Source organism: Cylas formicarius, unplaced genomic scaffold, assembly GCF_029955315.1.
Source record: "Cylas formicarius isolate icCylForm1 unplaced genomic scaffold, icCylForm1.1 PGA_scaffold_2__14_contigs__length_35257938, whole genome shotgun sequence".
NCBI classification, from domain to species: Eukaryota; Metazoa; Arthropoda; class Insecta; order Coleoptera; family Brentidae; genus Cylas; species Cylas formicarius.
In genome coordinates, this window is record NW_026844319.1 from 16855614 (window position 1) to 16868325 (window position 12712).

At 34.1% G+C, this 12712-nt stretch overlaps 1 protein-coding gene across 4 annotated transcripts in view; it reads right to left on the bottom strand.

Moving 5' to 3' along the window:
- Positions 1-12712, bottom strand: part of LOC132698533 (sodium/hydrogen exchanger 3) — a 43427-nt gene that overhangs the window by 6705 nt on the left and 24010 nt on the right. The window contains exons 8-16 of one of the 4 annotated variants that reach the window (XM_060664668.1): positions 11073-11288; positions 8145-8283; positions 7928-8077; positions 7645-7714; positions 6989-7087; positions 6013-6132; positions 5042-5101; positions 4104-4268; positions 897-1197 (exon numbers count right to left, since the gene is read on the bottom strand). In XM_060664668.1, coding sequence (XP_060520651.1) covers positions 897-1197; positions 4104-4268; positions 5042-5101; positions 6013-6132; positions 6989-7087; positions 7645-7714; positions 7928-8077; positions 8145-8283; positions 11073-11288 — 1320 coding nt within the window. Of the gene's footprint in view, positions 1-896; positions 1198-4103; positions 4269-5041; positions 5102-6012; positions 6133-6988; positions 7088-7644; positions 7715-7927; positions 8078-8144; positions 8284-11048; positions 11289-12712 lie in introns of all 4 variants that reach the window. The other 3 variants (XM_060664667.1, XM_060664669.1, XM_060664670.1) reach the window with 3 other exon arrangements.

Consider the following 12712-nt stretch of genomic DNA (forward strand, 5'->3'; position numbering starts at 1 on the left):
ATTTAACCTTGAAAAAGACAAATAAATAACAATCAAAACCTTTGTAACAAACTATTTTTAATATTTTATGATAACTTAACCAATTAATGCTTCCTCCAACGAAACTAGAATCCAAGTGTTAATTTAAAGGACAAGACCTTGCTCTTAGTAATGCGTTTGCATTAAGGTTCAAGGCAGTATAGTGTTAGAAATAAAGAATATCATTGGAAAAGAGGTCTTCTTTATAGATTTATGTTTTCCTTAATAACTGGTCCACGTTGTATTAAAATTCAAACACAATCACGGTGTGATATAAATCTTTCTTGGAAGAACGGTAATATGCAAAAATATATTTAAAAAATGCGTATTTTTGTATTGCCATGCTTTTATAAAACGCCTTGTATAATTAAAAATAATTTTCAAATGTCTTTCGAATTTATGGAATGCTTGTTAAACCAGTTTTTCAGATTGTGATAAATAAGTGATTGTGCAATCCTATATGTGATCTTATAATCAATGGAGTTTACAAATTTCAATCCAATCTATTACCAAATAATCTTTTCTAAACTTGTTATTTTGAAAATCCAAAAAATCAAAAAAAGGTCGAATAATGTCGACACGCCAACAAAAAGAAGCGCTGACTCAGAGTTAAATAGCTGATTGTGAGATTATCAAAATAAGAAAAAGGTAAATGGTAAATGAAACTGTTAGCCACCCACACTAAACGTTAAAAAGACACCATTTCTTGTAGCACACAGTAGGAGTGCCAATGTTAGGGTTTGGTTAGTTCCACAGAAAAGAAACTAAGGACAGTCGTGCATAGAGGTCGCATGTCCAACACCCATTCCGACAAACGTACGACGAAGCTCTCTTACATTTCAAAACACTACATATGATTAGTGTAGTCAGAAACACACCCGCTAAGCTCGAGCATTGAACCCCTCCGCCCCTGACGCCTCTGACCTGGTGTATGGGGCGGCGGAGGTAAGGGACCAGGAAACTGTTGAGACCCTAATTGTTGCTGAGCTATTTGGGGTTTCTGTAAAGCGCCCAGCGGATCCGATTCTCCATCTTCGACGAGCAGGAGGGAGATGTTTCTGTTGAGCGAACCTCTACGTTCCCTCTGAGGGGTCGATTCTGCGCTGTTCGTCGGATCCGACCCAATGCTCTCGCGTCGAAATAGGCCGATGACGGACGATCTAGGATTTTCCAAACCTCCTGCAAAAAGTATTTAGACAAACTCGAAACGGAACAAACCAGTTTGAATTTTTCGTGACACTCTTAAGTATCACTTTGCCAATAGCAGCGAGGTATTCTTATAACATGATAAATTTTATCTCCAAAATTGTAGAAAAATTATTAGGTGCCCTTTATTATCATAGAAAAATTGTATGAAAATAATCCGAATTGTAAAGTGTACTGAGCCATGTAGATAGTTGTAGTTAGTGGCTGGAATTCACGAGGTAAAAATATTCATTTCCCAAAACTAAGCCTGCATGTGTCACAGGATTTGTTATTTCAACTTTTCTGATTTTTAATACTCACAATAACAGTTGTGTGTATATTTCCACAAATGTTGGACAGCATTTTTTTTATACTTGACCTTGGCTGAAATCATGTAGTTATTAGACATAGAGGCCTTACCTATGCTACATACAGATACTATTTTCTCAAAATGTGACTAAATTGAGAGGCATGGCATGGAGCAAGTTGTTTTGTATGATCATTAATGCTTACCGAAATAAAGTGTTAAAAATCTTAGGAACTAATTGCTAAATTGTGTGTTGTCGTAGTCTAACTACAACCTAAAAATTAAATTAACAAAAAAAATCAAAAAACCAGGAAACCTTTGCTTTTGGTAGCTGTTTCCAAGATTACAGAAACTACAATGCAGTTAAAGTCTCTTCATAGATATAAGAAAGCAACTAACTGATACGAATTAACGAAAGACCCGGATCTGTAAGAATGAAATATGGCCGAACAGGTCCGTACTTTGCTTAGAATTTAATTATTTGGGGTTTTGTTAGGAAAGATACTAAACAATATTTATTTATTTATGTATGTATTTATGTTTAAATCTAAAATAAAATTACAAATTATTTTGATTACCTACTATATTATTTGCAATATGGATATACGATTGTTCTGCTTTTTCTATATGTTTAACAGAATTTGCCCAACTTTGTGGATGGATGTTAAAAACTTCGGTTTCTATAAGTTTGAGGACATTGGAATTAACACGAGGAAAAACATTGTTACGACGAATGGTAGTTTTCAGTTGGTGCCAAACATGTTCAATGGGATTAAATATATAGCGGTAAGGTGGAAGCCTTAAAACTGTATGCCCTAGATTTTTTGCCTAACTATCACAAACGTATTCCTTTTGTAGGTTCAAGCTTTGTAGAACCTCAATTAATTGCAAATAAATGTTGTTATTATACATGTAGTTTTGGATTGTTGCTTTTGTGTCACATGAGAAAGGGGTTTAAGTCAACTGTCTATTCTGATAACTTGCATTGTCCATTACAATTACGCTATTAGGAGGAATGTTTGGAACTAGTTTGTTTTTAAACCAACTTTCAAATAAATCAGCGGTGGTGTCTTCATGGTAATCCAGAGAAGAATCTTTAATATTTTTCGCAGACAGAGAAAGTCCATTTGGAATCCAACCATCTTTAGAGCCAGCATGCAAAATAGTTATTCTTTTACCTCTTTTTGATGCCGCGTTTGTTTTACACTCATCAGTTGAGTCAACCCAACCCTTTTCCGGGGTATCGTAAGTGTCGAAACCAGGTTTCATCCAAGTAAATAATTGGCCTTTGTTGTTCTCTGTAAATCCTAATTTTTTCTAGATATTCCAGTCGCCATTTCCGAATTCTAAAAGATTCCATTAAAACTTGCCTTTTGTCAATTTTTTTAAATCTAAAACCCATGTGTTGAATACACTTCCATAAGGTAGTTCTGCCACATTTAACGCCGGTTTCATCTTTTTCAAGCCTCCTAATTAAGATAACTAATGTAGGCACCCTTTGTTCCTCGTATAACTGGTAAATTTTACGCCGTATTATATCTTGATCACTTTCATCTACACTCGAGAAAATGTCAGCATTGCTTCTTTTTTTCCCCGCTGAAATGGGATTATTCACAATTTTCCATACAGTTGATGTTGGAATTTTCGTCAATGTGGCCGTTTCTTCTAAAGATGCTTATTTGCTGGCACCACGTCAATGAGGGTCAAATAAACATTGTTTATAACTTCCTTAGCTTCCTACATTTGGGCGGGAGCATCTCTTGAGATACACTAGACTCGCACATATTTTTCATAATTCGCACACGATTCAACACACACTGTATTACACACGAAATGAGAATGATTACTAATAAACTTAAACTAAGTACTATACCAAACCAAAGAATATTAAACACAGGTAGGTATAAAATTATTTTCTATTACGGACCACAATTTTACCTGAATTTAAATTCCGAAACTTTAGGTAATAATCTTATTGTATGTATTGTATGTTAATGACCACCCTTGGATAATCCCATTCAAAAGCAATTGGTCACTTTCTTATATCTATGAACAGACCATACCGACTCAACTAAGGAACACAACACAACAAACTAAGAAATTTGGATGCCAATATGCTTATTTAATCTCAGAAGAATAAAATACATCGCTAATTCTATATTTTTTAATTGCACCATTTACAACATTCCCAAAAATATATGAGTAAGACAGAATTGTGAAATTTGAAATTGAGCCAGCATTTACTTTAGTGTCTTCCTTTGGCTAGTTCAGTCGACACAATTCAAAATATATTGTTCTTATTAGCAAATCCATTATATAAGCAAATAAATTTCAAAATTGTTCATATTGATACTTTATTCGTATTTCTGAATCGTTTGGTTCTCGTTCCTGTATATTTCTGGTGTATATCGGAAATACGAGTTGAGTTTTCTACTTGGTAGATGGCATAAAAATATTTGGTTGCTTCAGATAAAATCTTACGTGGAAATAAAATGACGTTAGGAATTAAAATTCGCAGTGTTTAAAAGTAACGGTTACTTTTAAACACTTTTAAAGTAACCGTTAAAACCGGAAATGAAGTTCGCTCATATACCTAAAAAGGTGGCGGATGGGGAATTATAGGCCAGGTATTCTTTGTTGGACGCCCATGCCGGAAACTCCGATTGCTGCAGTGGCGCCGAATTTTCTTCCTCGTCGCGTTTCCACGGCAACATCATCTCTGTCGCTGTTGGGGTTGTGACGCGCATTAAATCACCTCCTAAGCAAAAGTTTTAATTTGTGAGAAGCACGGTAAATACGGATTTGTAGTAATTATTGCAAAAACCAAAGAAAAAAAGAAAATGTGAGTTCGAGTAGTCATTAAAAAACCAAGCAAAAATTAATGTAATGAATAAAGGTGCCAATATACCGGGATACTCAGAATGTACTAACGGATTTACATTAAATCGTCACTTTGATACTCCCAGTATATCGGTCGTCGGTGATCGATGTTGCCGTTTCTACCAATAACATATGGCATTCTTATGCTGTTTGCAAAAAAAAAGTACGAATTCAAAATGACTTGATCGATTGTGGTTCGAAATTTAATTCCAAATTTCACACGCTCGTGGTCTGGATATAATATCTGTCAAACCTGTCAAACACATGAAATAATGCATTATGTCAATGTAACCTTTTTTTTTTGAAAATTTAATTATCTTTTAGAATTATAAAAAATATAGGTTTCCTATTTGAAAGAATATATTTTTCACTATTTTTGGTAGCTAACCTGCTTACTGCTATCATATCTTGGTGGAAAAAAATATTCCGGAAACCGCACTACATATGTATAGGAAAATATTAAGCAAAAAACACTACTTCTGAATCTAGAAATATAAATGCCATTTAAGATGACGATGGTGCCATATATTATTCGAAGCGGCAACACTGCAGAATATATTTGTTATGTATTTTCGTTTTCCGTAAATATCTAACCCACATGTTTAAACTATTTTTTACGATTTATGAATGTCTGAAGATATATTTACTTACCGTCTATAGAACCTCGGGACAATCGTTTGCCAGGATCAGAGAAAATGCTTTCATCTGTAACTAAAGGTATAATAAAGAGTGCAGGAGATATAAGGAAAGGTAACACCAAAGCAAAGTGAATAAACCACATGCCAAAAAAGCTTTACATGCAACATATGATAGCAGTAGTAGTGGTAGTTCTGTAAAGATACGTAAAGCTCGGATAATAATGATTACATTAACACTTCCCCATTTGGTTAGCTAATAAATACGATCTATCCAACTGTAGGGTATACAGTAGGGGTACCTACAGTTAGCACAGTCTTCCTAATGTTGATCCAATGATTCTTATTACACCTAACCAAAAAATCAATTGTTAATATTGTAATATGTGTATGCATAGTATGTTTGACTTTTATGAACCAGGTACCATTTAATCGGGACAAAGGGATACCAACAACGTTAATCGCAATCGGTACTACGGTATATTTATTAGCGAAGCAAAATTTTAGTGAGAATTTCAAAAAACTTACGACTTTATCCTATGACACCAAAAGATTTTAGGTAGATGCACCTAACGATTGAAGATTAGGGATATTTTTCCCAGTCTCAGAACCAGTACATATTTTTGCCAATCTGGTCTTTGGATTCGTGTACCAAAATATAGTTTTATGTTGAAATACGTCATAGGATAAAATTTTCTTAAATCATAAAATATGTTTGAATGTTTCTGTGAAAGTTCCATTCCATGGAACAGATTTATTGAATTATGTAGACGGACAAAATGGTGGATGCCGCAATATTGACTAAAGCAAGGTGTTCCAAATTGGAATAAAATTTGCATACGAACCAAAATCTCTAAATAAAAACAACACTATGGGGTGTCCCTATATATCGTTGCTATCTCTATCGAAACAAATAGCAAGCTGATATTATTAAACTGATGGTACGATGTACCGAGAAAATGAACGTGTGGTACTATGTGTTCGTACCATGGCGATCCCTTCTCCAAGGGAAACTGCTTTCGATCGCAGTCGGCTTTTTAGGTTTCGGTTCCATCAATGGAACAGTTTGACTAGCGAAACTGGCGCTGTTTTCATCCCCGGTACTGGCTAAAAGTCAGAATCATTTGCAGAGGGAGGTTATAGGTTAAGGTTTAATTCAGTTGGGCACACTTCTTATGTTTTCGTAGCATTTATTTGAAATCTGCAGACAGAATAAAGAGGAGCTGAGCCACTAAAGTTGTGGGAATATTTCAAGAAAACTTTCAATATACAGGGTGTTATTGAAAAGATACAATATAATTTAATGAGTAAATCTGGACTTCATTTAGATGCTGAAACGATATTTTGGCATGTCGAATTTAAATTGAATTTGTATTTGTATTTTTTCTTCTGCACTAAATTTCACAAATAGTTTGTCTGGAGTGCGTATCCGCCACGGACAAAACACGACTATTTTCAATTCAGTTTCTCAAAAAATAGATTGTCATTATTTTGGTTAGTCTCTATAAAATCTGAAAAATAATGAATCTCCATATTGTATTAAATGAAATCGTAATTAATCTATTAAGAAAACATAAAAAATGTGCCAAAAAGCGTAACAAAATGTTCCATCCATAATGAGAAACACCACAAACTTCATAAACCCTTAAAAATGCAAAGTTTAAATAGCATATACATTAAATAAGAAAAACGAAATCATTTTTAATAACTCGTTCAGAAAACGCCAAACGCCGTCAACTCTGCCTACGGAAAAAATTATAAATTTTTAAGTCACACGAAGTGCAGTCAACACAAACGGCCCACTTCTCTGTTATGGAACAACAATCGCAGCTTAACAGCTGTTAACTTAGCTTACCGAACGAAACGACTGCTTCGAATCTGTTTCCTACTGATCACAAACTACCTAATTTCACAGGAAAAACATACCATTGCCAAACGTTCATGCACCGCCTATTAAACTTACGAGAAGATTTGGCTGTAAATGTGATTGGGCTATCCCAATCTTCTCGGTTAGATTTGGGCTCAGTGTCCACGTCTTCGTTCAACACTTCGCTTATGTAATCTAAATTAGAAGGACGGTAGAGTACATAATTTTATTTTTGGAAAAATATTTTTTTTAACGCAAGAAAATGGATCAATTTTTAAAAATAGCTCGCAATTTCCTAATTTAATGGGACAAAACACTATCTCTCTACTTAATTCGCAATCGATAGCTCAAAATTTCGGGCACTTACATTGTTTCGTAGAGATGTGCGAAACTCATCTGGAAATTGCCAAGGCTTATGCTTGCGGCGTCGAATTTTAAATTAACTAAATATGAACCCTTTTGCTCAAAACATTCGGAAGTTATTCATGTGGAAATACAGCGCCTCTAGAGAATGCAGAACAGAGAACAGACAAAAAAATTCCGTTCATTCGAAAACTTGTTATTGCTACAAAAAAAGGTTTTTGCCTGTTCCGTTTTCTTTGTTCTCTTGAAATTTAAAGCTATCTATTTGTAATTAAAGTCTTAGCTTTTAGTCAAGAAAAACTTCGCAAACGCACTTTATGGCGGTATTCGATATATGTATTTTCAAAACAACTCTAAATTTAAACTTTAGTTGGGAAAGGCAACTTTACCATGAGAGAATTGCTTGGCCGATCCGTTTTGTTGGAATTCTGGGAAACTGACGTGATTCTGCTTTCCGTCCTAAAACAAAACGATTAGATTTAGCTAACTGGCATGTGCATATAGGCGGGATGAAAGTGCGAACCTGAAAACGATAGAAGCAACAATTTGAAAATTTGATGTTTCGTATAATGAAAAACCCGCTTCTTACACTAATAACAACTGAGATAACCAGCAAAATCACCCTGCACAAGGTTATACGAAAATTCAATAAAGGAAATAAAACCAACTTACTTTATTTAATTTCTTGCTGTGCCTTTTATGACTGTGATGATGCTTTTTGTCCGCCACCAGTCGCCTCATATTGTAGTGCATCTTGTAATTGACTTGAGTAGATAGATCTCGATCGTTTACAGCGTGTCGGCTGTAACTTAGTCTCCGGTGCTGAAAATTATTACACATTATTAAAAATTTGCTTTAAACCGCCTTAAAATTTCCTTATTAATCTTACCCGTCGATAAGGTTTGACCAACTCCTCAGCAAGCAAATGGTGAATTTTGGCGTCGGTCAGGTCTTTTTTTGAAGGATTGTACTCCAATTCCTGCATGTCGATGTTCCAAGTGCTCGAATCTATCTGACTTAAACTGGAACTTTTATGGAAGTGATATATTAACTCTCGATGTATATGGCTTATGGGCTACAGTTTTCCAAAAAAGTACTGGGTACAGGGTGTTCCGTAATAATAGTGCATAACATTATATCAGATTGCTACAAATATTAGCTCATTGAGTCGCTACGAAATTTTGGAATCACCCTGCAAAACTAAGATATTTTTAAAAAACATAGCCATCGAACTATCAAAAAAATGTTTTCAAAAAGCTATTCAAAGTTCAGATGTGTTTCCTATACACAGCATGCCAAAAGATAATTGATCGTTGCTCGCACAGAAAAAAAAAGACGGACCTGATACTATTGGCAATCATTGATTGATACCAGAGTGATTATCACTTTTTTGAATTATTGGAATGACGAAGAATAATCAGAACAATCCCCCATAGGCAAAACTCATGAAGAATTTGGTTAATACTTTAAACAATCACGGAACAATTTTTCAAGGGCTAATAATAATGGAGCTAATTTATAGGTTTAATTGTTTGCTTTTGCGTTCTAGTGTTTAAGTTCAGTAAGCATAGATTGCAAAAAAAAACATTTTAGAAAAATCTTTTATTATATATGCATGTGTATGGTCATAATATTAAGACTTGCCATAGATGACTGACAACACTTAGGCATTAATGATAGGATCTGGTTTATAAATACCCATACATATATCATTGTATTTAGAATATTAATATTAGAATCCACAAAATTAGTTAATAACATTACATCAATTATTTTGAACATCGGAGCAAAATTAATTACTAAAATCGTGGGGAAATAGTATATTATACAAACGGCATTTGACTCACGACTAACGAGTGAGTTAAAAAGTTTACAACGTGTTGCACACTATACTTTTTCTACGACCGTCACTTTTTGGGAACATTTTCGCAAAACTCGAATACATTCACTGACCTGACTGTCAGAATTGGCAAACGTCAAAATTCACAGCGTGGGAAATATCTCCGAAAACATCCGATTGCTCCCAAATCCGTGCGGTAAAATCCCGCAAAACGTCCGAAGTGGCTCGGATTCGTGGGAAACGAAACTGACATGGTAAAGTGGTGAATTTTAAAATTTTAAAATTTCACACAAACGCTTGCGCTTAAAGGACGAAAAAGGAAAACCTAATTATTCATCGTCATAATAAATATAATTCAGTTTCAACACAACCGTGAAACTACCGCCGTCGATTCTACAGACAACTCGAACCTAATTACGTGAAAATCAGTGCAATTAAACTATAAATAACGGCGCAGTCATTTTCAAAACGGAGACTAATTGCGTTACTGACGCACTAAAACTAACAAAGCTTTATGCATCAGCCCGATCCTGCGAAAACAAAACCCAGCCATGCATTGGCGCTCATTTAATTAAGGCTGCGTGTAAACGAGAATATATCTCCAATAGAATGACACAAACAATTTTTTTATCGTATTATGGCGTATCGCCGATAGAAACATCCCTCTTATAACTATTATTATTAAATTTCAAAATTATTTATAGTTTGCTTGTTTATATTACATAAAAATACACACTCTGCTCGCTTATACTAAAAATAATGTGACCTGGTGGCTGGGCCCGGGCCTGTCGGCCACGGAAAACTCGGGAATGTTGGGAACGAACGCTTCACTACAGAGCGCACCTTTTCACAAACATTTCGAAATTTCGATACTCATCGCGAGGAGGCTCTGCCGAGTTATAAAAGCGGAACACCGTCGCCCAGCAGAGCAGAGAGACAGATGATAGACTGAGAATGCGGTATTACTCGGACTATCTGGCCGAGAACAATAAATGGTCAATGGAAATAAATAAAAGGAGCTCTGTAAATTGTTAGTAGTGTATGTAGTATGTATGTATAGCGAATAGTAACATTTACATAGTTTTAGTAGAGCTAACACACAGCACCATCCCTTCGTCCTTACTTTTGTAGCATTCGCTTGTCACTAGTTGTCTCTCTGTCACCGCGGAGAAAAGTCAGTCAACATTTTTCTTCATTTTACATTTAAGTAAGCGCGCACATTATATATTGCTGTAAATTACACCATTTAGTATTGCGCTTTATTATTTTTGTACAATTGTTTTTTTTAAAGAAATAATCTGTGTTATCCATGATCATATATCCTTAATTATTATAATTATAAAATTTAAGAAACATTAATTTTCATTTTTTTTATTTAGGTTTTTTTATATTTATAAATGAAATAAAATTAATTCATATTTAGAGGGTAAAGAACGTTATGAATGATAAAAAGAAAATTAATTTGAACATGTTCTTATTTTTGACCACTCATTGTTAAGGTTAATGTTAATCTACTGACGAAACTTTCGCAACTTCGATAGGTGACCAACACAAACTGTTGTAGGGTCGAGACACTGTACTGATACGTTTTTCCGAATTGCAGCACTAAGACTAAGGCGCAAACCATTTCCATCAGGACACTGCCTGAGTTGTTTTGTTAGTGGTCTTAAATGTTGTTTTGGACAGAACAAATTTTCAGTTCAGTTAAAGTTTTTTTCGTGTAGTGAAATCTCTTCATTTCACCGTCGCGTTTGACAACCCCGAATGACATTGTTTTAACAACGTAACTTTATCATTATTTTCCAAGAAAATTCGGGTGTGTTTCCATCTGACACGCTCTAGTAAAATCGTTTGGATGGACAGCCTCAATCAACGAAACTAACTAGAATACTCCGGTTCTAAACTCTAAGTAAAAACTGTTGGACCGCGGTCAGTGCCGGGGTTATAGTTTACCAGGTTATTAATTTTGGGGCGCACCTTCCGTTGAGGTTACCACTCGAGGTGTAGTTCCTGAATATGGCCGACATGCTTTCGGTGTTTGAAATGTTGCCGATGGTCGAAGCGTTGCGACGCATGTATTCCATAGCGTCCCTCATTGCTAGCTTCGAGTAAGTTTCTAATATTTTCGGTTCTGCGCTTTGGTGGTTGCGCATCAGGTAAGGTCGGATGAATCTGTTGTCGAAACGTTTAAATCTGCAAATTTCATTCGTCTTTGTAAAATGCTTATAAAATCATAAGAATTTTGTACTCAAAATAAACATTTTTTGCCTTTTACGATCAAAATAAAGCGCGACAGCCATAGCGATACGTTTGATAGAAGCGGTAATACTTCAAACAAGTGTGTTCCACAAGGTATGATTTTCTATAAAATAATTAAATCAAATTATAAAGTTTCGAGGCCAGGTTCGTACTCAAAATCAAAATTTAAAATCGCGGAATTTACTTTGGTCACCACAACATAAAAAATGCAATTTAAAACAAGATTTTCTTACCAGATTCTGTCTCTTAAGTGTAGGGCATTTAGAAAAATATGCGCCATTATTTGGCACTCGCAGAAAAGAAAAAAAAGTTCATATATACGTCGGACCGAAAGTGCTTAGTTTGCAAGGGCGTTGAAAATTTTAAATAATAAACGGCTTGTGTGGAAGTTCTTACGTCATGAAATAAGTGCCTGAAATAAACCTGGTGGTGGTCATTTTTATCATTTTTCTTTATGTTAATATTTTAAAACTAAGTTCATTGTGTGCATCGACAGATCTAAAAAATATTTAACATATTGAATATATATATATATATATATATATATATATATATATATATATATATATATATATATATATATATATATATATATATATATATGTGTGTGTGTTCGAAGTGTTTTCGAGCATTGAAGATGCCAAGTGAGATTTTGGCGAAACGTCTGCAGGATTCCAGTCGGAGTTCAACGAGCGAACGGATGATATCCCGGAATATAGTGTCATCACATTTTTCCATCCGTGAATCAATACGTGAGAATATATATATATATATATATATATATATATATATATATATATATATATATATATATATATATATATATATATATATATATATATATATATATATATATATATATATATATTTTTTTTTTTCACGTATTAATTCACGGATGGAAAAATGTGATGACACTATATTCCGGGATATCATTCGTGCACTTGTTGAACTCCGACTGGAATCCTGCAGACGTTTCGCCAAAATCTCATCTTCATTGAAGATGCTAATTTTTTATATATATATATATATATATATATATATATATATATATATATATATATATATATATATATATATATATATATATATATATATATATATATATATATATATATATATATATATATCAATTTAGATCTAGAAGCCTTAGTTAGTTAGTGAATAAATCTGCATAGTCATTACTTTCTAGTGTGTTGCATTTTAAATCTCTTAGATTTGTCAGCATTGATTAATTACAACAATGCATGTCGTGAACTAAAGTGCTAAAGCTTTGTTAAAGAAGTTTTTGCGGACTATTGAGAATGGCCTTTTTTTTATAAATGGTTTACTTTTGTTTATTCTTTTTATGATTTCGACTA